Raw genomic sequence first — 27433 nt, 5'->3', positions numbered from 1 at the left:
CCTGGACAGTCACAGAATGCACAGTGTTAAAGAGTTCACAGTGAGTTATACAAACAGACTTTGAATTCGCATTCTCTGGGCTAGTGATTTTTAACTCAGGAGAGGTTATAGGAACATGAAATTTGTCACAGGTAGTCACAGAATGAACTGGCTGGAAAGCCGCACAGCACTTGGGTGAAGCAACATCAACAACAGTTTCAAGAGGTGTAGCCTGAACAGTGTTGAAAGGATTTAGCTGGAAGATTAAGCGGTCCATGTTTAGTTCAGTGGTTGGAAAGACTGTCTTTTGTGTGGAGCAGCAAACAGTCTTCTGGACAGGACTTTTAATATCCTGAGTGAGATTATTATTGTCAAGGTCACAAATTTCCATAACAGATCCACACATGACATCTGAAAGCTCAGTATTAACTAGTGCTCCCGAAGCCATCCTTGTACTATTAACTGATCCAAAAACAGGTGGCTCAGGATCGACATAACTTGGCTGAGAAGTAAAAACAGAAACTCCAGTCTTTTCAGAATGAAACTCAGACACACCTTTCTCAGTTACTGAACACAAAGCTTCGTTCGACTCTAATGAAATAAGGTCATCTGACACCTGAACTTTCTCAAACTTGGAAGAAACAAAAGGAAAACCGTTAGAATGTTCAGAGTCCTGAAAGGCATCCTCAGAGTCAGCCATCTTAGGACCATCAGTTTCTAATTCAACAGACTCAGAGTAAACAGCCTCGGAGTTAACAAACTCATGTTTTACTGGCTCTGGGCCTAAAATTCCCAGCGTGGAAGGAGCTGGGTAAAAATTGTTCCGTTCACTCACCACGTCCAGCTGTTCAAAGCAGGAACTGGACTCCGGTCGCGGTGAGGGATGGCGACGACGAGAACGCTGCTTTCTCTTGGAAACGGGAGCGACAGAAAAAACGGAGGGTGTCGGAGCAACAGTGACTGGCCCCTCATCCTCCGACCACATTCCTGCCAGGCATGAGGCAGGTGAGGGGTCTCCAAAAGTTGAATCTGTTCATCTGGACGTAGCATTTTGTGGGAGAAACGTTTCGTCACTCATCCAAGTGACTTCTTCAGTCTCAGCTGACTGCAGGTTTCCCCAAACCTTATAAACAGTACATTTGCATAATGACTGAAACCAGCCCACTGAGGGAACAATGGGCTGTGAGGTCAGTTCCTTAATCATAATTATGCAAATTCCCATGACCATTGATCAACAATCACTGACCAAAACCCACTGATCAAAGAACACTGATCAATGGCCATGAGTACCATTCACAGAGAGTTGGGGAATGGCTGCAATCACCCCTCACCTGGCTGCAGGTGAGGGGTGGTCGGAACCAGACGTGAGGGAGGAAGGAGTCCGACGGTGCGACTGTAGCTGCTGCAGCAGGGCTGTAGAACGCTCCGTCTGCTGCGGCGGCGTGAGAGGGCTTGCTCGCTGTGACTGAGGCGGTGTGGATGAGGAGATGAGGGTGAATTGGGCCAGCTCCCAGGCTTTGACTGCCTCCTTAGCCTGGGTCAGCGAACGGCTGAACTCTGAGACAATTGAAAGCTGGTGCAGTTGAGGACTTCTGTCGAATATGGCTTGTATGGCATTCAACCCGACTGAGAATGTCTGCAAATTGGAGGCGTGGCTAATGCGAGTCATCAGTCCGAGGATGCGAGCAAGGTCCACCTCTCTCTCGAGGTGAGCTGAGTCCGCTGGGTTCATGTTATGGTTGCGTCCTTCTGTCACGATGAGTTGTGTGGCTGTCAGTGGCTGGACCCACATGCAGGACTCGGAGACAAAGCATTGACTTAAACGGCAGCTTTATTTGCTGGTGAGTCACGCTTGGCAAAACATAAACAACAACTTAAACTAACTAGACTGGAGATGCTGAAGGTAGACGAAAAGGAATACACACACAACAAACATGGAGGACGCAACAACTGGCAGGGAAAAACACAGAGCTTAAATACATACAGAGGTAATTAGGGAATGAGAAACAGGAGGAGAGCACAGCTGGGACTCATCAGACATGACAAGACAAGGGGAGGCAAAACTCAACACACTGACATAGTACACAGACTTTCAAAGTAAAACAGGAAACTGAACAGAAGTAACACAGAACCACAACCTAAGAACTAGAACACAAGAAATGCCAAGGAACTAGGGATACTAGCGACAGAAATCAAAACACATCATGAAATCAAGGAAAACTAATACAAACAGAAAAACACTGAGTCCACAGACTCAGGACCGTAACAAAAACAGCGGGGAAGAGGAACTGTGATAAAGGGCAAAAAACAAAAACCAACAAAATAAGCAGACAAAAAATACATATATCGATCACCTGGATCACCTGTTGAGAAAGAAAAAAGAGAAAACAAGCAGAAGAAAAAAAAGAGCAACATAATAAACAACATCACGATGATATATGGGAATATGACAGTAAATACTAAATATTAAACATTATGGTGCAGCACGTAAGATCGACAGCGCACAGTGTGCTTTGAGGTAGGAGCCAAAAAGGGTGTAGTTTGTGTGTGTGAGCACCCGTGTGTACACCTGTGAGCATGGACGCTTGTTTTAAAAAAGGTTCCTTCATGTAATGATCTGTTAGAGGGTGTGGGGGGCCACAGCCCCGTCCTCCAGGGCATGAAGCAGGTATGGAGGAGATCAAAACTCCAGACATCCAGAGGCCCTCAGAGCACAAGAGACCAAGGAAGACCAACAGAGGGGCAGCCGCGTCACTATCCCAGAAAGAGCTGAGGAGAGTCCCAGATGAGGGGTCACTCAGCAGCCGCGGAGCAGAAGCCAGGGGGGGTTGCAGTGACGTGCCCGTGAGCTCCGCTGGCAGCCAGCTGTGCCAGAGTGACCGAGCCCCAGGCCGAGAGGCCGAGGGCACCCCGCCTCCGAAGGGGCCCGAGCGAGCCCCAGGCTCAAGTCCCCGACAAGCAGCCACCAAGGAGTGAGCCGGTGCGTACCTGGACGCCCATCCCTGGACACAAAGAACCACCAACGCACCGATGTCTGAGGGCGTCTGCCACCGGCAGGGGAAGTGGTGGGGGGAGATAGGCCTCCAAACCTTGGAGGGCCTGAGATGGCCCCAGAGAGGTGACGTCTGATACCCAACCTGACATATAGACACAGACATACAGGCACACACAGATACAAACATCCATTCTCACCCTCATGCTCTCATATGCAATTACTCTACACTCAACCAACGTGGAGACAGACATAAAGAGACGCTGTACACACAATCACACTCCCCAAGCGAACTCTAAGCCCCAGGTCTAGGTACCCTTGCCCCTGGAGGGGGAAACTGCACCCAGACCCAGGTGGTGTTACCCTTTTCCCTGCGGTGGGAGAAGCAGACCGCCCGACTCCGCAGCAGCAGCAGGAGGCCCCACATTCCAGACCCCAGTCGGACGGCCAACTCCTCCTCCTAGCCCCCCGCTCCAGCAGGCCGCAGAGAACGGGGTGTGTGAAGACTCAAACCTCCCTCCACCCGCTCATATGTAGTGTTGATGTATGTGTGTTCTAAGGTGCATTTAAAACCCAGGAGGGCATGGAGCTACCTGCCAGAGAGCAGCAGGTAAGCGTATAGCCCCTCCTGCTAGCCCTCAATGTCTACGTGTATTTAAAATTGAGAGGTGGGCAACGACGCCAGGGGTGAGGTGTACACCCTGATGGTAATTTGGAGTCCGTGTTGCGTGCCCTCCCCCAAGATCCTATATGTATGTGTAATGAGAGTGTGAGTAATGTGAATGTCTAAGTTGTGGGATAAAATTGAGGCACAGGCAGCCAGAAGGGGACAGAGGGGGGGTGCCTCCTCTGCACCCTGGTGACACACCTGCACCCCAAGGCCCTGCATGTGTGGGTGATTGTAGTGGAGCGGGAAGAGGGAGGCAGCTGGAGATGGGGAGGGAAGGAAGGGAGGGGCAAGTAACCCCTCCCTGGGGCCAGCTCCCCCGCTGACCCCAGTAGGCACCCCCATACTCTGCAACCCGCCAGGGAAAGGGGGCCCAGGCCCATCCAGACTGGGGCCCAGTGCAGCAGCGCCGCCAGGCCCCACAGAGCCCGGGACAGCCCACCCAACCCCACCACAGAGAAAACTGCACCCACCCCATCATCCACTCATCTTCCAGACTACACAAGACAATAGACGCCCAGGCTGAGAGCTTCCTCCACCTCTCCTGTATCTCCCCCTCCTACAGAGTGAGTTCCTGAAGAGAGGAAAGCTCCTGCAAGATGTAACAGCCTCCTCCACCAGTTGAAGAGCCCCCCAGGTGGCTCGATGCACTGGTGGCACCCTGCGCCAGGGCTGGGCCCCCATACACCCACCCGCCCACAACCCCGGCAACACACCAACCAGGACCCAAGCCCCCGAGGTCCGGCCAGGGCCCCAGCCCAGAGACGGAGCGCCCAAAGAACCTCACGTCCGTCCCGGACCCACCCAGGGGCAGCCAGGCTACCAGGTCAGTAATCCACGTCCGTCAGCACAGACCCTCCCCTAGCCCCGCTGCACGCACCCACGAGGAAACCGTCACCTAAGAGCCAACAGAGCCCTTAATTGGCCATGACCGCTACCCCGGGTTGAGCCCCCCAAGGAAGATGTTCCTGGGGAACCCCCCGACGCCCTAAGCCTGTCCCTACCCCCACACCAATCACAACAGTGAAGGTGGGACCAAACTATGACCCCCCACCCCCACCAGGTGATGGAGCTGATCAAAGGAGCCCAGAGCAATTGATCTGATGTGGTGGCAGAGGCTGTATCAAGACTAATGTAATCTAATAGATAATTTCTATATTGGTTAGAATTAAGATTATTTTTATTTTTCCAGTTCATGAGGACTGTTTTCTTGGCTATGCATAGGGCAGTGCATAGGGCATATGCATTTTCCAGTTCATGAGGACTGTTTTCTTGGCTATGCATAGGGCAGTGAAAACCATATGGGCTATATTCTTTTCTGAAGTGACATTATCTAAGCTGCCCAACAAACACACTAAAGGCGAAGTTGGAATGTTACATTTCAGACACTTTGATAAGTCTTCACATATCTCGCGCCAAAACTTCTGAACTGGTGGACAGAACCAAAGAGCGTGGATATAATTGTCCGGTGAATTGGTTTGGCAGTCTGAGCAGTTGTTGGAAGACGTAAAGCCCATCTTGAACATCCGATGGCCTGTATAGTGCACTCTATGTAGTATTTTGTATTGAATTAATTGAAGACTGGGATTTCTAATTAGATGAAAGGTTTTTAAGCAAATCTGAGACCAGAAGTTTTGGTCTAAGTTAACTGATAAATCCGCTTCCCATTTTGCAATAGGAAGTGATATTGATTCATCTGTTTTAGAAAGCATTCTGTATATTTTGGACAGTAATTTGGGGGTTTTAAGAGTAAGAAATTAAACCACACTTGGTGGTGTTTGTAATTCAACTTGACCCGGTTTAAATTTCTTTTTTACTATGGATTTAATTTGTTGATATTCTAAAAATCTTTTCTTGTTGATCCCATATTGTCTGTCAAATGAAATAAAGCAGACGGAGGGTGTCTGCTCCTCTCCAGGGCCTGCCCGTCTGCCTGCAGCGTGTTCTGCTGTCAGTGTGCAGAGTAGGTGGCCGGGCTGTGGCTTCCTCGTGCTGTTGTTGGTTTGTGAGCCAGACGCAAAAGAGAGCAAAGTTACACCATACAAAGAGCTGAAGCCAAACAGTGTTAATGAAAGTGTGCATCCAGTGTCTGTGCTTGTCATGGTTTATGTTTTTATCTTTGAAGTTTTTTCACAGTTCTCCTGTTCCCAGTGAACTCTGCTATCACTCCATCAGTAATGGGGGACATTTAAAAGCTGATGTGTACTGTAAACCTACGCACACAAATCAGTATTTAAGGTTTGAATACTGAGAAAACCTTTACTGAGCATCCTGAGCAGCACAGGGGCGCCACAGGGGACGGTCCTATCATCCTTCCTCTTCACCCTCTACACATCTGACTTCAGGTACAAGTCTCAGTCATGTCATCTGCAGAAATTCTCGGATGGCTCTGCCATTGTGGGCTGTATCAGGGATGGACAGGAGGAGGAGTACAGGAGTGTGGTGGACAGCTTTGTCGAGTGGTGTGAGCTAAACCACCTACAACTTAACATCACAAAGACAAAAGAACTGATTATGGACTTTAGGAGGCAGGCTCCTCCTCTTAACCCTGTCACCATCAGAGGGGCTGATGTGGAGATCGTTGAGGACTACCGGTACCTGGGGGTACACTTGGACTGTAAACTGGACTGGACCAAGAACACCAATGCTATCTTAAAAAAAGGGCAGAGTCGGCTTTTCCTACTGAGGCAACTCAGGTCCTTCAATGTTGGTAGGAAAATGCTGACCATGTTCTACCACTCGGTGTTGGAGAGCATTGTGTTCATTGCAGCTGTGAGCTGGGGAAGTGGGGTGAAGACAGCTGATGCCAACAGGCTGAACAAACTGATTAAAAAGGCCGGTTCTGTCCTGGGTGTCAGACTGGAGAACCTGGAGGAGGTGTCTGAGAGGAGAATGCTAAAAAAGCTTCTTTCTATCATGGACAACCCCTCCCACCCCATGCACGCCCCCATGATGGACCATCGGAGCAAACGCAGCAAAAGACTCATTGCCCCGAAATGCAGAACTGACCGCCACAGTAAATCCTTTGTACCGGTGGCAATAAGACTGTTTAACTCTTCCTCACTCTGTAGGAGATTTTCCTGAGACTATTACCAATGTTATTCTGTTCCCTTTCAGACCGTGCAATATTACCCAAGAGTACTTTATTGAATAGTTGTTTCATCCCCCCATCATACGCTGCTACTCCCTTTATTCTATTGCACAATACTATGTCACTTTCTATAGTTAAGTTATTTATTCTCTAGGATACAGTCATATATATTACTTCGTTAGAGTTATTTGATACTATGTCTTGCACTATCCTACTGTATATTACGGTATACTACAGGGTGGGCCATTTATATGGATACACCGTAATAACATGGGAATGGTTGGTGATATTAAAGTCCTGTTTGTGGCACATTAGTATATGTGAGGGGGCAAACTCAACCTTATTGGTAATGTCACAAGAAAAACAATGGTGTGCTTGGTTTCAACGTAACTTTATTCTTTCATGAGTTATTTACAAGTTTCTGACCACATATAAAATGTGTTCAATGTGCTGCCCATTGTGTTGGATTGTCAATGCAACCCTCTTCTCCCACTCTTCACACACTGATAGCAACACCGCAGGAGAAATGCCAGCACAGGCATCCAGTATCCGTAGTTTCAGGTGCTGCACATCTCGTATCTTCACACCATAGACAATTGCCTTCAGATGACCCCAAAGATAAAAGTCTAAGGGGGTCAGATCGGGAGACCTTGAGGGCCATTCAACTGGCCCACGACGACCAATCCACTTTCCAGGAAACTGTTCATCTAGGAATGCTGGGACCTGGCACCCATAATGTGGTGGTGCACCATCTTGCTGGAAAAACTCAGGGAATGTGCCAGCTTCAGTGCATAAAGAGGGAAACACATCATCATGTAGCAACTTCAAATATCCAGTGGCCTTGAGGTTTCCATTGATGAAGAATGGACCCACTATCGTTGTACCCCATATACCACACCAAACCATCACTTTTGTTGTTCCAGCAGTCTTGGAGGGATCCATCCAATGTGGGTTAGTGTCAGACCAATAGCGGTGGTTTTATTTGTTAACTTCACCATTCACATAAAAGTTTGCCTCATCACTGAACAAAATCTTCTGCGTGAACTGAGGGTCCTGTTCCAATTTTTGTTTTGCCCATTCTGCAAATTCTGTGCGCCGATCTGGGTCATCCTCGTTGAGATGCTGCAGTAGCTGGAGTTTGTAAGGGTGCCATTTGTGAGTAGCTAATATCCGCCGAAGGGATGTTCGACTAATGCCACTCTCCAGTGACATGCGGCGAGTGCTACGCTGTGGGCTCTTGCTGAATGAAGCTAGGACAGCCGCTGTTTCTTCATTAGTGACAGTTTTCTTGCGTCCACATTTTGGCAAATCCAACACTGAACCAGTTTCACGGAACTTAGCAAGCAGTTTGCTAACTGTAGCATGGGAGATGGGTGGTCTCGTAGGGTGTCTTGCATTGAAATCTGCTGCAATGACCCGGTTACTGCGTTCGCCAGATATCAACACAATTTCGATCCGTTCCTCACGTGTTAACCTCTTCGACATGTCAATGGCTGTGAACAAAGAGAAACTTGTAAATAACTCATGAAAGAATAAAGTTACATTGAAACCAAGCACACCATTGTTTTTCTTGTGACATTACCAATAAGTTTGATGTGTCACATGGCCCTCTTCCTATTGAAAAACCAAAAGTTGTATCCAAGATGGCCGACTTCTAAATGGCCACCATGGTCACCACCCATCTTGAGGAGTTTGCCCCCTCACATATACTAATGTGCCACAAACAGGACTTTAATATCACCAACCATTCCCATGTTATTACGGTGTATCCATATGTACTATTCTTTTTGTATATATTGTATATCTTATTCATCTGTTCCTCTGTCTCTCTTGCTGCTTTGAGCATGTACATGACAAAAGAATTTCCCTCAGGATAAATAAAGTTATTCTTATCTTATCTTACTGACGCCTAATGTGTCAGGAGTATCGGAACAGCTGAGACACATTTTCTCTAAACGCCACATCTCTGTGGCCAAAAACTGGTCCACCCCAAGGATCGGGTCCCCCGACACAAACAGAGTAATGTAGTGCACTCTGTTAAGTGCCAGGAGGATTGCCATGTGAATGGTACTCATGGCCATTGATCATTGATCAGTGTTGTTAATCAGTGATCATGACAGTTTGCCTATTAATGATCAACAAACTGACCTCACAGCCCAGTGTTCCTTCAGTGGGCTGGTTTCAATAATTGTGCAAATGTACTGTTTATAAGATTGGGGAAACCTGCAGTCAGCTGAGACTGAAGAAGTCACCTGATGATGATGAAACGTTTCTCCCACTGAAAACTTCCAGATGAACAGAATCAACCTTTAGGATCAGCTATCACTCCTTGCTCTGCTCGGGCCCACCAGCCACCAGTCGCTCACACCATGCACTTCCAGTGATTCTGCCAACTATCCAGCAGTATGTGGACTGTAAAACACAGGACAATACAACTCTGGACCTTCTGTGAGCAAACGCACAGGTGACAGAGCCTATTAGGTAGATCCAACCACAGCCTGGTCCTGTTAACTCCTCAGTATGTCGCAGTAGAGGAGGTGCACTCAGTAAGTCAGTGACACCCTGCTCTAGAGCCCTGCATTGGGACTGGGATCATAAACCGAGAATATCTGCTTGTAATAAACCAAGAGGGTACAGAGCTGAACTTTGTGTTGTTAGAAGTGTTTTGAGGCAGTGTATTTGTGTTTCGTAGTTTTCAGTCATGTGATGGATTCACTACCCTCATGGAGGGAAAAGCAAAGATATGAAGAGAAACTATGATTTTTTGGGACTGTCTCCCCCCTCTTCCTCAGGGGGGGAGACAGAACAATGCTGCAAGCCCTGATTGCATCAGTCCCAGGGTCCTGAGATCTCTGACGCCCAGCCTTTATCCTTCAGCATCTATTCAACCTGAGACTCCTGCAGCAGAAGTTGTCAAATTATGGAAGACATCATGTTTAGTGCCAATACTAAAGAAAGACAGACCAGACTGGTTCTCATGTCATGAAGGTGCTGCAGAGAGCTGTTCTTGCCCAGTTTAGCCTGCAGGTGAAACCGCTTCAGTTTACTCACCGGTCTTTTGTGGGGGTGGATGATGCTTTCATCTACCTGTTGTTCCAGTATTCTCAGTCTCAGGTGGATGGTGGCAGTGTAAGAATCATGTTTTTTTTATTTTTACAGTGCCTTTAATACCATCCAACCCCTTCTGCTGAGTGGAAAGCTGATCAGGATGGGTGTCAGCACTTCTACTGTCTCCTGGATCGCTGTCTTTCTGTCTGGCTGTATGGCTGGTGGGTACCCTGTGTGTTGTGGTGGTCAGTAATACTGGGGCACTACAGTGAACTGGTCCTATCACCATTCCTATTTACCTTGTACACCTCAGATTTCCAGTATAACAATGAAACATGAGTCCTCTGATGACACTGCAGTGGTTGGGTGTGTTAGAGCTGGAGCTAAGTGTCGAGAGTGGAAGAGACGGTACATACCATCTGTACCCTCGATCATTATGGGAAATGTCAGATCTCTCCCCAATAAGATCGAGGAATTGGCGAGGCTGACTAGGCTCCAGGAGTACCGGAAGGTTAGCTACACAGAGTCGTGGCTAACACACCTCACTCCAGACTCTCACATGACTGTTCCGGGATTTCACCTGGTGAGAGTGGATTGGGAGGCGAAGGAGACCGGCAAGAGGAAAGGTGGGGGGATTGTGATGTATGTGAACGACAGATGGTGTAAATTGGGGCACATCAGTGTTAAGGAGCAGCGCTTTACTCGAGATGTGGAGCTATTAGCGGTTAGCATCCGACCGTATTACCTACCGCAGGAGTTCTCGCAAGTCATCGCGATAACCGTGTACATCTCGCCAGCGGCAGATGCGGCAGCAGCATGTGAGACAACCACACAGTAGTGTCCCAGCTGCAGACATCACACCCCCAAGCCTTCCTTTTCATCTCTGGAGATTTCAATCATGTTTCCTTGTCCTCGACTCTCCCTACTTTCACCCAGAATGTGGATTGTTTTACCAGAGAAAACAAAAGACTGGACTTACTGTATGCAAATACTAAGGATGCATATACATCATCAGCCCACTGGGTCGCTCAGACCATAACCTGGTCCAACCTGGTCCATCTGGTTCCCTTGTTGTTTACACACCTTTGGTGTGTAAACAACAAAGGTGTGGTGGGTATGTGGGTATGTGGGTATGAGTGGGCATGCTCTCACATACCACAAGGTATGTGAGAGCATGGTCTGAAGAGGCGAGCATGGCACTGAAAGACTGCTTCCAAACTACAGACTGGGAGGTGCTAAGCAGCCCACATGAGGAGGATATCGAAACACTAACCACCCGCATAACAGACTATATCAACTTCTGCGTGGATAACACTGTATCGACCAGGAAAGTACGGTGTTACTCCAACAAGCCATGGCTGACTCCAGATCTGAGGACCCTGCTGGAGCAGAAAAGGAGGGCTTTCAGATCTGGAAACAGAGGAAATGAGGAGAGTCCAGGAGGAGCTAAGGAGAGAGATAAGGAGGGGAAAGGACAGCTACAGGAGGAAGCTGGAGGAGCAGCTCCAGCAGAGCAACACCAGAGGTGTGTGGAGAGGACTGAACACCATCACTGGATGGAGCACTTTGAGCAGAGGGGGTCCAGAGTCTGGAGACCAGGTGTGGGCTAATAGATTGAAGCAGTTTTTTAACAGGTTTGATTCAGTAGCCCTTCCTTCCCCCATCCACCAGAGCTCTTCACACCTCCTTCACAGCTCTCTGCAACCCCCCCATAGCACCGGGGACATAAAATGCACCTCACTTGCCCCCCTTTTCCTTTTCCTTCAACGACTCTACTGCCTCCTCCCCCCACGCCAGTCATCAGGAGCCACCCACCCACACCCTACACTGCAGCCTCTCCATCACAACTGACCAGGTGCGAATTCAGCTGAGGAAGATGAAAACCGGGAAGGCTTCGGGTCGCAATGGAATCAGCTCCAGACTATTGAGGGACTGTGCAGATCAACTCTGTGAGGTTATCACATACATGTTTAACCTCAGTCTCAGCCTGCAGAGGGTCCCCATTCTGTGGAAGACCTCCTGCCTGGTGCCAGTCCCAAAGACAACGCACCCCAAGGAGCCAAACCACTTCAGACCCGTTGCCCTGACTTCACACCTGATGAAGACCATGGAGAGCATCATACTACACCACCTTTGCCCACTAGTCGGGAGAGATCTAGACCCGCTGCAGTTTGCCTACCAGCCGAACATTGGGGTGGATGACGCTGTCACCTACCTGCTGCATCGGGGCTTCTCTCATCTGGAGAGCTCCAGGTGCACTGTGAGAGTCGTGTGTTTTGATTTCTCCAGTGCCTTCAACACAATCCAACCCTCAGTGCTAAGGGAGAAGATGCAGGGAGCGCAAATGGACCATCAGCTGTCCTCGTTGATTATTGACTACCTTACCAGTAGACCCCAGTATGTGAGGCTATGGGACTGTGTGTCTGAGGTGGTAGTCTGTAGCACGGGGGCCCCACAAGGAACAGTACTCGCCCCTTTCCTCTTCACCCTGTACACTGCAGACTTCAGTTATAACACAGACACTTGCCATCTCCAGAAGTTCTCAGACGACACCACCACTGTGGGTCGGGTGTCGGAGGGAAACGAACTGGAATACAGGGGGGTCATCAATGACTTCGTCAGCTGAACAGAACCATCTTCACATCAATCCCAGCAAGACGAAGGAGCTGGTGACTGACATCAGCAAGAAGCCACCCTCTATTACACCAGCGAACATCCAGGGTTTGGACATTGAAACAGTGGAGGAGCACAAATACCTGGGTGTTCACCTCAATAACAAACTGGACTGGTCCACAAACACAAAGGCACTCTACAAAAAGGGTCTAAGTCGCCTCCACCTGCTACGGCGGCTGAGATCCTTTGGGTTGAACAGGACACTCCTAAGGACGTTTTACGACAATGTGGTGGTGTCTGCTATTTTCTATGCTGTGGGAGCCTGTTGGCTGGAGTGGTGGAATGGCAGAGAGGGACAGGGGGAAACTCAACAGACTGCTCAGGAAGGCCGGCTCTGTCCTGGACTGTCCGCTGAAGTCCAACGAGCAGGTTGGGGAGGAGAGGATGTTGTCTAAGCTAACATCCATCATGGACAACACCTCCCACCCCCTGCATGAGACTGAACACTGAGCAGCTCCTTCAGCAGTGGACTTTTACCCCACAGTGTAGGAAGGAGCGCTACCGCAGGTCATTCTTACCAGCAGCTGTCAGACTCTATAACACAGTTTAACATAGTTATCCTACTCATCAGCTTGTTTGTTCACTGTACATTTCATACATATCTCCATACAAGTTTTCAATACATATTCTGTACATTGTTACCTGTATATACAAACTTCAGTTGCTTATGTTTATAGGACCACCTTGTGTCTTTTGTTTATATTTTATTTTCCCTTGCTGTAAGAGCTCTGTAACACCGAAATTTCTCATCCGTGGGATAATAAAGGCTTATTCTATTCTATGCTATTCTATTCTATTCTGTTCTATTCTGTGAGTCAGGTTACAGGGAGCTGGTGAGGAATCCCAAAAGACAAAAAACATGGTTGTTGACTTTCAGAAGTAAAAAACTGTGACTCGGAGCATCAACTTCATGGGTGAGGATGTGGAAACAGTTGACAGCTACAGGTAACTGAGCGTTCACCTGAATGACAGACTGAACTGGAGGACCTACAGTCTTTAAGAAGAGGACGAGCAGACTACTTTCTAAGGAAGCTCAGATCCTATAATGTGTGCAGAAAGATGTTGGGAGGTCTTCTACCAGTCTGTGGTAGTGAGTACCAATGATGCCAGTGCCAGAGGTCCCAGCAGGATCAACAAACTAAGCCACGAGGTATACTTGATATATAAAATGTAAGTCATGAAAATAAAGATTCATAGATCAAACACAAAAGTCAAAGTGCACTTTTCCCACTGACAACATCCAGATGAACAGAATCAACTTTTACTTACCTGGATGATTGAAACAGATTCATGTCTCAGAGTGCAGCGTTGTCCTGCGTGAAGGGGCCTTCAGTCTCTTGTATTTATGCCCACTGTTTGGCAGAGTTCTTTCCACAAACTCAACTTTTAAAACAGTTCCAACAACAACAACAGTTCCAACACGCCCCTCTGTGTGTCAGTATGTCTCTGAGCTTCTGTGCAGGATTATCATTGCTGAAAGGTCAATTCCATATCTAAATAATTTTAAGATTTTTTGTGGAAGGAAGCACCTGTTTACAAGAAATGAACGTAACATCAATAAGAAAGGTCAGAGGCTTTATCTTCTGAACTTGTTGTCTCATGTGAACTTACCGCCCTGTTCTCAAATTGAGATAAGGACGTCAGTATCAGCCGAGACACACAGTGGACGCCAACCAGCTGTATCACACAGAGACCACGACGTACTTGCACCTTTCAGTGATAAGCCTGCCAGAGATGTATCAGCCGACCCAAAAACAACGGCGCCCAACGACTATCGAAAGAAACACAGTGTTTCAGCAACGCTGTGTAGAAACACATCAGTGGACATAGCTCAAACAGCTGAGTTACTATGCCAGCCTCCGACAACTTCACTTCCAGCAGAGATTACAGAGACTCCAGCTAAATATGAAGGTTCAACTCTGTGCAGAAACTCACCAGCTGATGCCCGTACACCTTCATCATCATCATCCTCATCAGTGATCATATCACCATTTAAATCGTTTCCCGATCCCCTTCAAATCCAAATAAACAGAGGGATTCGTCTGACACCAAAGGTGGGACCACGCCCACCTACTAATTATAAACAATATGGCTCTCCAGTCCACCTAACCGAGCCTGATATTTGATACCGACCGGACACCGTTACCAGATTGCATCATTCCCACCAAAATGTGTCCAGTCACTCTCATTCATATATTGAAAGCAAAATACCAGTTATTATAAGCAACAGATCCTCACACACTAAAAGTACTTATAATCGAACAGTACAGAATCTGAACATAATACTGTGCAAAAATAATCTCTCAATCACTGAAAGAAATATTAAAGCTGCTGCACTAAATATTAGATCTCTATCAGGGAAGTCTCTCCTAATCAATGATTACATCATTACACATGATATACATGTTCTCTTTCTTTCAGAAACTTGGTTAGATGTAAATTCAGAACAAGCTGTATTAATAGAGACTTGCCCAACTGATTATCACTTCATTAGTGAGATCAGAAAAAACAAAAGAGGTGGCGGTCTTGCTGTAATCTTTCACCAATCACTAAACTTTAAAAAGGCATCTCTAGGTGAATTCAGCACCTTTGAATATTTAGCTACTGAAATAAATGAACCAAACAAAGTTTTATTTCTAAACATATATAGACCACCAAAATCTAATACAAACTTTTTTAATGATTTCAATGACCTTTGCTCTGCAATATGTCTAGACTATGACCAGATAGCAATTGTGGGAGATTTTAACATTCATTCTGATAAGCCTCAAGATAGCGGAACAAAAGCATTAAATGATGTCCTCCATAACTTTGATCTAATCCAGCACATTAGTGAGCCAACGCATAATCGAGGACACACTCTGGATTTACTTATTAGCAAAGATTTAAATATCTCTAACATTGCTGTTACTGATATTGCATTATCTGATCATTTTTGCATTTCATTTGATAGCAACATCTTAGCCAATATACCTAATCAGAGTAAGATCACTGTTAGAAAATGCTTCCTTAAAGAAAACTCAGCTGAATATTTTAAACTGATGTACACTTCTACCTTATTTAAATCACCAACATCCACCAACACACATTCAGTAAACAAACTGACAGATGATTTTCTATCCAAAATCTTAGACATGATGGATAAGATTGCACCATTCAAGGTTAAAACTGTCTCTAGTAAAAAGAAATCTCCGTGGAGAAGTGATCCACTGGTATGTAATGAAAAAAGAGAGTGCCGGCATGCTGAGAGAAAATGGCGGAAAACTCGACTCCAGGTTCACTGCGAGATATATAAAGAGAGGCTGAATAAGTATCAACTAGCCCTGAAGGATGCAAGGGAGTCATTTTTCTCTGAGATTATTCATATAAACAACAATAATGCTAGGACATTATTTGCTACAGTGGAGAGATTAAGAAAAAGAATCTAGACAGCACATTAATGCAAAACTACAGACCAATCTCTAATCTTCCATTTATCGGTAAAGTTATTGAAAAAGCTGTTTTCCAGCAGCTAAACAGCTTTCTCACAAAGAACAACCGTTTTGATATTTATCAGTCTGGTTTTCGTAGGCACCACAGCACCGAGACAGCCCTTGTCAAAGTGTTTAATGACATCCGTATAAATACTGACCGTGGGAAATCCACAGTATTGGTACTACTGGACCTTAGTGCGGCGTTTGACACCGTTGATCATGATATATTACTGGAACGTCTAGAGAGCTGGGCCGGACTCTCTGGTACAGCACTCAACTGGTTTAAGTCCTACCTTACGAACAGGAACTTCTATGTGTCAATTAGCCAATTTTCATCACAAAATATAGAAATCACATGCGGGGTCCCCCAGGGTTCCATCCTAGGGCCCCTCTTATTTAGCATTTACATGCTCCCGTTAAGCCAGATTATAACCACCAATAATATTAATTACCACAATTATGCAGACGATACTCAACTTTATATTTCAATGTCACTAGGTGATGTTGAACCTATCCAAACCCTTAATAAATGCATTGAGCAAATTAATAACTGGATGTCTCATAATTTCCTTCAACTGAACAATAACAAAACTGAAGTACTTATCTTTGGACCCAAAAAAGATCGATTAAATATCAGTAATCAGCTCAAACTGGCCCAACTAGAAACTACTGACCAGGCCAGAAATTTAGGTGTAATAATGGACTCAGACCTGAACCTCCAGGGCCACATAAAAGCTATAACAAAGTCAGCATTCTATCACTTGAGGAACATTTCTAGGATTAAAGGACTGATGACACAAGGAGATCTAGAGAAACTCATCCATGCTTTTATCTCTAGCTGCCTTGATTACTGTAATAGTATCATGACAGGTTTACCTAAAAAATCAATTAGACAACTGCAGCTGATCCAGAACGCTGCTGCTCGTGTTCTCACTAGAACCAAGAAAATAGAGCACATTACTCCAGTTTTAAAGTCATTACACTGGCTCCCTGTAGCTCAGAGAATAGACTTTAAAGTGCTCTTATTAGTTTATAAATCCTTGAATGGGTTAGCACCAGAGTACATTAGGGATCTGCTATCATGGTACAAACCCTCCAGATCAGTTAGGTCCTCCAGCTCTCGTTTACTGACCGTCCCTAGAACCAGAACTAAACATGGAGAAGCAGCTTTTAGTTTCTATGCTCCTCATATCTGGAATACACTACCGGGAGAATGCAAAGCTGCAGAGACATTGAACTCTTTTAAGTCTAAAATTAAAACTTACTTATTTAAACTTGCTTATGAGTAACTGATCCTATTATGGCTCTCTACTTGTTTGTTTTAATTTTTCATATAAATTATTGTCTTGATTATTGTTTTATTGTAAATGCTTTCTTGTAAATGTTTTCTTGTATTTTACTTTTATAGTGTTTTATGTTCTATGTTTTGTGTTTTCTTTTAATCATGTAAAGCACCTTGAATTGCCTTGTGCTGAAAGTGTGCTATACAAATAAAATTGCCTTGCCTTGCCTATCATTAAAACTGTAGTAAAAACTGGCACCATCGCACACTCACGCCTTTAATCCAGCTGTGACGGCCGTGCACAATGTGTCACCTTACAAAAATCAAGAGGTGCACAGCTGACCGACGCAACACAAACCCTGTGCTCCAGTCCCAAACAGCTTTACTTTAAATCCCTCACAGACAGCAAACTCACCTGTTTACCTGCAGAGTCATGCACCCTCTAAATAACACACAGTTATTATAAACTTCAATTTGTGTAACAGGACATTTCATCATCAGTTGGTTTTTAACATGGCAAAAAACCCTGACAAAAAACAGCCCAAACAGACAAACACAGCATCTGTCTTTATTTGGATTTTGTGCAGCTTCCCACAGATGGATGTAGTAAGTCAAAAACTGGCACTTTAAGATAATTAAGGCATTTGTTGTTGGTGATCGGGTTTACTCTGCAAGTGGTTTGAAAGAAACAACAAAGAAAAAAAAGTTTACCATCATTTATTCCCCAAAGCTGTTCAGTTCTGATGTTTGATTATAGCACACATAAAACTGTTTCAACATAAACTGAAAATATAAGCTTTGAAATACAAAGAAAACATCTATAAATACCACTAAAGCTCTCTGTAGTTCCACACATCCAGACCTGAGATAGTTCAAAAGTATCCCTGCTCCAGTGAAGCAGGTGGAAACCAGGGCCACGAACACACATACATCTCCTCCACCTTTATTCTATAATGTGCCAGACTGAAAACTACCAAACAACAGATTTATGATGAGAGTTCTGAGCAAATGTTGCTAATTATTGTAGTAAAATGATTTATTAGTTACCATTTTAAAACAGTGTTGCAGTGAACACTGTGCCTTCATTAGACATTTCTACACAGTGTATCATGTGCTGCTGTTACAGCCAAGCCCACACTAGACTCAGAGCCCGGTCATGGACAGTCCCACTCATTAAAGGCTGCTAAGAGCTCATTTGATCAGAGTCTCAGGGCAGCATAAAGTCGTGTTACTACCACTATCAGTGGTAACTGAGTAACATTTGGAAGCTGACAGCAGTCACAGGTCTCTGAAGGCACAGAGCTGCACTCTCTCTTGGCAATAGAGAGCCAGCACAGATGGATCTTTGAGAACACTCAGCTCGTGCTGCCTGTCAGCAGACTGGGAGAAGTCATCGGGGCCCTCTCCACAGCCTCCCTCCTTGGGGTGACTGGGGTACCCCGGGTGGACCATGAGCTCAGCTGTGACCACAGGCTGATGTGAACCCTGTACAGAGCTGGAGGTAGAGGATGAAGGGTCCGCAGCCAAGGCATAGCTGAGGGCCCTGTGCAGGCTTGGGATGGACATGTTCTGCCCCATGGTGGTCAGTCCCAGGTACACATCTGGCCACCTGTGGAGGGGGAAAATCTTTATGATTCATGATTATCATATGTGCAACATCAGAAACTCTCTACAAATTCTTTTGTCCTCCAATTGTCTAGTTTCCGTTATTTAAAGACACTCCACACTCTGCCCAACAGCTCTTTGGAAACTCTAATGAGACAGTTTTACACCTGTCACAACATCTTAGCAAAGATATTGAAGTTTTTGCTAAAGGCAGTTAAGTTCTTTACTAAGTTTCAGTGTTATGTGTAGAAACACTGGTTCATTGTTGTGTCCTGAGTCAGATGTCTTTCCTGTGCTTGGCTGAGTCACAGGTCAGTGTTGAGGAGCTTAACAATAAAAAACAAATTCCTCTGAAAACAAGTATTACACTGAACAAATGAGTGAACCGCTGCCAGTGTTCAGAGAAAGACTTCAGACAGTGTGGAGACTTCATAAAATGACGCTGGAAATCTGGAAGCAAAATATAAAATATAAGAAAGTGTGTTGAGTTTTGGACAGCACTGTGAAACACAACCACTGCAACTTAAGCTTGATGCTTTAAGGAAACTCAAAGTAACTGTAGAGCTGACTGGCCTCAGAGCTGAACGTTATTGAAGCAGTGTGGGATCATCTGCACAGACAACAGGACAAAGAGCAGCCAGTACCCAGCTCTGATGAAACCTGGAGAATAATTTCTGAGGACTACTTAAAGAAAATACAAGCGCCCCACAGAGTCAGGGAATAAAGGTGGTCACACCAAATACTGATTTTCAGGTTAGCGTTGTGTGAACTCTGGTTTTGCCTTAGGTGTGTTTTTCATGTATACTCACAAATTTGTTTAATTGCTGCATTTATTTCCTGTTTTTGTAGCAGACTAAGTAAATCTGTCTTTGTTCTAATACAGTAAAGTGCAAAAGTCTTGAGCTGTGCCATTGTTTATCTAACAGACATTGAGCTAAAGTCCAGCCCTTCAGGTGTGTGTTAGTATAGAAATACAGGCAAAGACAGCAGCACTGATCTTAAAGATCATGAATCACTGCTGCTTATCTTTTCTACACAGAAGCCATCATGACAAAGATCATCCCAGGAGTGGACGTCACTGCAAAAACACTCAGACTCTACAGGCCTACATGTTCATGATGGTGCAATTAGAGAAAGACTGAAAAAGTACAGCTTGTTTGGAAGAGTCGCCCAAAGAACAGCAGCATGGATCAGGTTTGCAAAAACCACAATGTGCTCTGGAGAGCAGTGCTGTGCAGATCCATACTGCAACTCACTCAGCTGATGATTGTAGTCATGTGTGGAACTAGTTCAGCTCCAGCAACTCATCCTTATAACTACAGAGTCCCATTTGTTCAAACTGTAGAGCATTTAAAGTTCATTATACAGAGTAGGTCTCCTTTAAATATACAGCGTACATGAAGCTTTAAAAAATAAAAGTACAACTCAAAATATTTCATAGATAAATAAACAATAACGTGTGTAAAATGTTTCTCAGCATCATTATTATTTTCAGTTACATTTGTTTTTAATGGTACTTGAATATTTTGAAATGTTGACAATGACTTTTTTAGGATTTCTATTTCCTGTGTGATAACTCTGGACAATTAAACAATAAGACCGAGAAGTGTAATGTTGTGTATTCATCATGAAGGTGCAGTTTAAAAGTACACAGTATCAGTATGGGATCAGTATCAATACCAGCCTGAATTTCAGGGGTATGGTGTGTGTCTGTTGGAGACTGCACAAACACTTCAAACTAACACTCACTGCATGTGTGTGGTCTATAGTCTATGTAGTGAAAGTGGTTTAATTTGAAGCCTGGTCTAGTCCCAGCAGTTTCATACAAACAGACCTGATTCCATGGCGTCTGAAAACTGGGATGGCATCCAGAGCATCCTTCTCCACCTGCTTGTAGAATTTGTGCAGGTGTGCTGGCATCCACGGGCAGCTGTATAGACCGGGCTCCACGGGAACACGAGTGTAGGGGATCCTGAGATCTGAGACAACCTTTGCAAACACTTCACGGACCTCTGCACAGACGACATAACACGAACATTTCACTGCTGTCATCTTCTTAATGGAGCCAACGGTTAATGACAAAGCACTCACTGAACTGAATCCTAAATATGGAAGAAAAGTATTAGTGGAACTATTTTGATAACCAGACAATAACTAATAGGAAAGCTCTGTGTTGGACCACAGCAGGACTTCTCTTTGTTTCTCAGGTAAATTATATTTCTGTCCATATAATCATTGTTCTTTTAAATAGCATATTATTAACTATTCAAACTTTTTCGCTGGTCAGATGAAAGGATGTGAACCACTGCTTGGTTTGTTTTATATTATAAAAACATTTTTTTAAATTAATGAATCTGATTTGTAGAACCAAAATTGGCTGCCTTAGTACAAACAAACATTAATGGTCTCCTCCCTTCAGTTCACATTTACCTGCTAACTCAAAAGCAAAGACACACATGTGCACATTTGCATGGTTAATCTGTACCATAACTCCATGGGGAAGTGTTGGAAATAATCTGAAACATGCTATAATCAGTCATAAATGTGTAAATGCTGTTGACTCGAGCACCAGCATCCAACAAACAGCAGTTACAGCTTTGTCTCTCTTCATCCTCTGATCCTCTTACCTGGGAGGACATGAACATGTTGGTGTCCGTCCATGTGCTCGGGTAGGTGACCATTCAGCTCCACGAAAAGCCCGACCTGGGCCCTCAACTCCAGCTCCACCTTGGAGGAAACAAAACACACCTGGAAACAGCTGTGATGGAGACACATGACTTCAAAGACAAAGTTATTTTAAAATCTCAGCCTGGTGGTTTTTGTCTGGAAGCAAAATATGCAACTCAGCAATAACAATGTGACAGCTGTACCCAAGTTCAAATTAGTACTGTCTGATGGTTCAGTTTCACTCATACAGTGCTGAATCTCAGCAGTCGCCTTAAAGTGCTTAATATATTAAGGTAAAAATTAAATAACAGAATCCGCCAGCGATCAAACAAGAGGGAAGGAAAAACTCCCACGAACAAACTGGAGTCTGATAGAGCTGCTCGGTATTATTCAAACCACTGCAACGCTCTAATCTCTGTAATAAAATACTGTGGTCAGTATTGGTGGAGCTCATGATGTAGAGCGGGTCATCTACTGATTGGAAGGTTGGTGGTTCGATCCCTGCCTTCCCCAGTCTGCGTGCCAAAAATCCTTGGGCAAGATACTAACCCTAAGTTGTATGAATGTTGGTTAGGAAGCACTTACAATCATAGAAAAAAGCGCTTGTATGAATGTGGCATGTTGTATAAAGCGCTTTGAGTGCTCAGATAGAGTAGACATAATAAGTATATATAAGAACCAGTCCATTTACTGTCTCGAATCATTTTTTCTGTAACTGTAAAACTGTATTTGTAAGAAGTAATTGTATATGTATGAAGTCATTAATAGTTCATGTTAAAGGAATATTCAGTTCAACAGAGTTCAGACTCTCCTTCAGTGCTGAAGGCAAACCTGTGGTTGTTATTTTCTTGAGTCAGTGAATAGTAAGATTTACTTTACAAAGGGCTCTTTTTAAATAAAGCAACAACCTGTTTTTCCAGGCTAAATAAAGATCTTCTAAATTAATGAGACGCTTTGTCCTCTCCAGCTTACAGGTCATCTGCTTTAATGTGCGTGTCTGAGAGTTACACCTGGGAATCAAGTACCTGTGATGTGAGGCCTTCGTTTGCAGAGGAGCTGCAGCACCCAGAGGTGTACACAGTGAGGAGGTAACACTACGCGATAATCGACCTCTGTGGGAGGAGCTACTCTGTACTGTGTTTGCATACAGTAATGAAGAGAGTAGCAGTAGAGGAATGTTATCCTTAAATGTAGTTTCAGCACTTTCAGGATGAAGTAATCTCCTGTAATCAAATGTATCCCCACTGCTGTGTAATCTATTATTGTAAACTGAAATGTTGTCAAGAAATGATCAGATGAGACTGTTTTTCAGCGAACACTATTAAATGTTCAGTTTCTGTATGTCTGCAGAAGACAGGGTCCACTAACACTCCTATCACACTCCACCATTCTGTTTGACAGGTGGGAAAAACCGTCCCACCTGTCACACCATGTGACCTGTTCTCAGATATCGGTAACATTTGTTTACCTGTATCTTGACAGATATTTTAAGATCATATAAAGATGCATGAAAATGTGTAACATTATATATTTTATACTGATCTTTATTTTTCAGTGACACAGTGAAATTCTAGTTTTTAATGTTGTACCTGTTTCATGCTGACTTCTCCTCTCTTCAATGCCTGACGAAAGCCCATCTTCCCATGGAAGAAGCCATGCTGGTTTATGAGCGTGGAGGACTGCTGGAGGCTCTGACACACTGGTATGCCTTCAGACAGGTTGGCATGCAAGCCAATGGGAATGTTGTGTCTGACACAGGAACAAGACAGCTCTGGTAAACCATGTGATGCTGGCTAAAACAGGCAAACATTTGTCTATGTTCAAAGGCACAGTTACTCTGTTCTTGATTATAAATACATATAACATCTCTATCACAAATACAGCTGTGAAAAGAAAATCCACTCTCTTTTAAGGTTTTATGAATCAGGACATAGTTTAAAAGAATCCACTCCTTCTTTGATATTCTTTTTGTTTTTTCAATGACTGTTTCACATCATCACAGAGGAATCTTACTGCGCTCTTCATAACAGTGCTGCTTTAGTTCATTGAGGTTTGGGGGCTTATGTTTATGCACAGCTCTCTCAAGGTCCCGTCACAGTTGGGTCCAAGTCCAGAGTCAGCCACTGTAACACCTTGGTTCATTTTTTTTGTAGATATTCTGTTTTTGATTTGATGGTGTACATGGAAAGAGTACTTGTAAGATACAATGTCAGCCAGGCTTTATTCAGGGACAGATGGCGTTCAGATGGAGTTCATGGTCAACTAGCAGTGAGATACCCAGGTCCTATGGCTGCAAAACAAGCTGTAATCATCCCCCCAGACTGTCCCACCAATCGCCCTTGGTCTGGAGCACCATGCAGGATCGTACCTCACAGAGTGACGATAGTCATAGAAAAGGTGGTGGATCAGTCCAAAAACATATAGCAGGAGCTGGTTAATGATCTGACGGCAGTTCGGACCACAGTCACCAACAACACCATGGGTACCATACTACATTATAATTGCTTGAAATCTTGCAGGGCCAACAAGGTCCCCCTGCTCAAGAAGACACATTTACAGGCTTGTCTGAAGTTTGCCACTGAACATCTAGATGCTTCAGAGAAGGGTTAGAAGAAAGTGCTGTGGTCAGAAACTAAAATAAACTCAACCTCAGAATTGCTGAGGTTCACCTAAAGAACACTATCCCCATAGCTTCCAGTGGCCTTTTACTTTGCTCTTGTACGATGACCTGACCACAGTGCAGCTCCACTGTTACATGTGAGATCAACTGTCACTGTCAATCAATATCCTCATCCACACAACTAATGCCCCCAGCTGAACCAGGGTGTGGTGAACCAGGATCTGCGTGCAGCCCGAGTCCACCATTGCATGGTGGCATATACCCCCTTGGCACCTTACTGGTACGCTGCATGTCTCACGCAGACCAGGGAGAAGTGTTACAGGGCTGGAGATACCAAACACCTGTCCCACATGCATGCACGGTCACCGTCTGTGGAAGTGTCCCTGTCCTCAACAGCCATCGGCTATTGAGGTGTAGTGTCTATGGCCACTGGGACCTGAGCAGAAATAGTAGAGGGAGAAGGGTGATGGGTCCCAGAGCCGTTTACTTGGTCCATCAGTTGCATCCACTCCACCGACTCTTGGCCATGCCAACAGGTGGTCCAACATTAATCAATCTTTATTTATATAGCACTTTTCATACAAAAAATGTAGCACAAAGTGCTTTACATGGTTAAAAGCAGCCCACCCCACCCCACCCTCCCACTCACTCCCCACACTCTCATTAACATAAACGATCATGAATACACACATTCCTCCCCCCCCCCTCCATCACCATGAGCTCTGCCAGCCAAGCCTCCCCTTTCCTGGGACCAGGTTCTAGCTTTTGGTTTGCATATTATGCAAGGCCCTTTCCATATGCCAAGCTGCTTGGCGTATGGAAAGGGCCTCATCAGAAGTGGCAGCGGCGATTCTCCAGCACAAGGCCCAGTCGGTCCATAGTCCCCCAGCGGACTTCCGCAAAACAGGCAGCTGGTCTCCATCATCTTGGAGATCAGCTGTTCTGGTCAACCACACCCCTCGCCTGTAGCTGAGCCACAAACCACACCCCACCACATTGACTTGACTAGATACTGAGAAAGAGTTGTTTATTAATCAAGAAAAGAATTTTGCAATCATTCCCTTTAGTTATTTAGTTCTTTGCTTTTCTACTGTACTCAAAGGGCTTTATACAACTTGCCTCATTCACCCACTCAGACAAGCACTTCTATTTTTTTTATGTTTTTATGTATTATTTATTATGTGCTTTGACTGCTCAGAGTAGAAAAGTGCTATATGAGAACCAATCCATTTACCATTTACTAGCACACACATACAGCAATGGATGGATCGGAAAGCAACTTGGGGTTAGTATCTTGCCTTGGGATATTTGACATGGACACTAGAGCAGCCGGAGATCAAACCACCAACCTTCTAATTAGAAGATGACCTGACTGAGGTGCTTCCTTCTTTTAAAGACTATACCAGATTCTAAATTTGGCTCATCCTAAAGTTATCTTATTTTTCTTATTATCTTATTTTGTTTTTTCTGTCTAATGATCGTATCTTTCACTTCATCTCTGTACTTACTATTGAGAGTTCTACTTAACTGTGCTGGACTGGTAATTTGGCATATCAGGCCAAGGGCACCGATGGGGCAATTTTTTTCTTTGTCGATATATTCTGAAGAAGCTGACTGCACTCCATGACCGTCTGGCAGCACAAATGAACCAGGTGCTAGTTGATCAGAGACACCCAGAATGGCTAACCAAAGGCCACCCTGATTCAACTACCAGCCAATAAGCTGCCTCAGCACCACATGGAAGCTCCTGTACAACATCATTCCGGCTATGATGAACAGGCACGTGGCTAAATACATGAGTGGGGCATAGAAATAGGAATAGGCAGGAATAGCAGAGGAGTGAAACACCACCTGCTGGTAGATAGAGCAGTTACCTGAGATTGCAAGACCAGACTGACCAACCTGCGCATCGCCTGGATTGACTACAAGAAGGCCTATGACTCAGTGCTCCACACATGGATCCTGGAGTGCCTAAAAAGTTACCTAAGAGCCTTCATCAGGAACTCAGTGGGGATGTGGCTGTAAACATACCACGGCAGACTTGATGATGTTCACTTGCTTTTCAGCATCTTTATTGAACACTTTTCTCACGGTTGCTGTTTACACACCTCTTGGCTGTAATTTTGCAGCTCCCAGCCACATACACTAACAACAACAACAACATGACCCAGGACAGGACCCAGTACTGACTCTTTATGCCGCCGAGGCGTGATTGCGGATGCTGCTCAGGCATCACAGACCACGTCCCGTATGTGGTAAGACGTGTGCCAGGGGTTCAAAGGCACCTCGACGGCACGCAGGACCACAAGAGGTGGACCGGACAGCACCCCGACCTCTGCCGCCGACGAAGCAGGTCCCAATGGCGCGCCAGCCACGGGTGAGGACGCCGTTGTACCGGGTGGCACAGCAAGTCCCTCCTGTGCCCCGACCCCCAGCTCAATCTGAGCCGGTCCTCCCCACGCTCTGTCCACTAGCTCAGGCAGAACAGGTTCCACCGGCGTGGCGACCACCTTCTCCAGCTGGTGAGGACCCTTGCGCGCCTCGACCTCCATCTCCAGCTGCCAAGGTCCCTCGCTCACCCTGACCTCCAGCGATGTTGTGACAGGTTCCTCTGTGTGTTGACCTCCAGCTCGGGCTGAGCAGATGGGTGAGGTGGTGGTGGAAGTGGAGGATGCTCAGCTGCTATCCTCCGGGGCGCCGGAATGGGTGCAGGCCCCTGCCGCTCCCACCCAAGGAGTGGGGATGGATGCGGTGGCAGGCTGTGTCTGGGCTGGTCGCACCCAGTTCATTGGAACTGGAGAACTGGAGTCGGATGATAACAAAGAAAGGGAAGGTAGTCAGAACTGAAGGGATCGAACTACCAGAAGGCAACAATGCAGACATAGAGGACAGCTACAAGTTCCTATGAACTCCCAAAAGGAACCACAAATAGGCCGTTAAGAAACTTGCAGACCTGGAAAAGGTCAGGCAAGTCCAGAGGAGTCAGCTGAATGGTAAGAACAAGATCCGGGCTATCAACACCTATATCCTGCCGCTAATCAGGTACCCTGCTGGGATGATAAGCTGGCCAATGGAGGAGATAGAAGCCACTGACATCAAGCAAGAAGAAGAACCATTATGGAAGGACAGGCCCATGCACGGTATGTACCAATAGCAAATACAGGAAATGATGACATCCAGAAATCCTACCAGTGGCTGGACAAAGGTGAACTAAAAGACAGCACAGAGGCGCTAATTATGGCGGCACAGGAACAAGCTCTGAGCACAAGATCCATAGAGGCTGGGGTCTATCACACCAGGCAAGACCCCAGGTGCAGGCTGCGTAAAGATGTCCCT

The 27433-nt window shown here is 45.4% G+C and overlaps 1 protein-coding gene across 5 annotated transcripts in view; it reads right to left on the bottom strand.

The window, feature by feature from the left end:
- Window positions 1-17757: 17757 nt before the first annotated feature.
- ydjc (YdjC chitooligosaccharide deacetylase homolog) overlaps window positions 17758-27433 on the bottom strand; it is a 45331-nt gene continuing 35655 nt past the window's right edge. For all 5 annotated transcript variants that reach the window (XM_039620986.1, XM_039620985.1, XM_039620988.1 and 2 more), the window contains 4 exons: window positions 23067-23226; window positions 21438-21537; window positions 20645-20822; window positions 17758-18814 (listed from right to left, as the gene is read on the bottom strand). In XM_039620986.1, coding sequence (XP_039476920.1) covers window positions 18484-18814; window positions 20645-20822; window positions 21438-21537; window positions 23067-23226 — 769 coding nt within the window. In that variant the 3' untranslated portion in view covers window positions 17758-18483. The remainder of the gene's footprint in view (window positions 18815-20644; window positions 20823-21437; window positions 21538-23066; window positions 23227-27433) is intronic.

The sequence above is a fragment of the Oreochromis aureus genome, linkage group 12 (genome assembly GCF_013358895.1).
Source record: "Oreochromis aureus strain Israel breed Guangdong linkage group 12, ZZ_aureus, whole genome shotgun sequence".
In the NCBI taxonomy this organism is placed as follows: Eukaryota; Metazoa; Chordata; class Actinopteri; order Cichliformes; family Cichlidae; genus Oreochromis; species Oreochromis aureus.
Note: the sequence above shows the minus strand (reverse complement) of the source record. Positions and strands in the feature narration are given on the sequence as shown.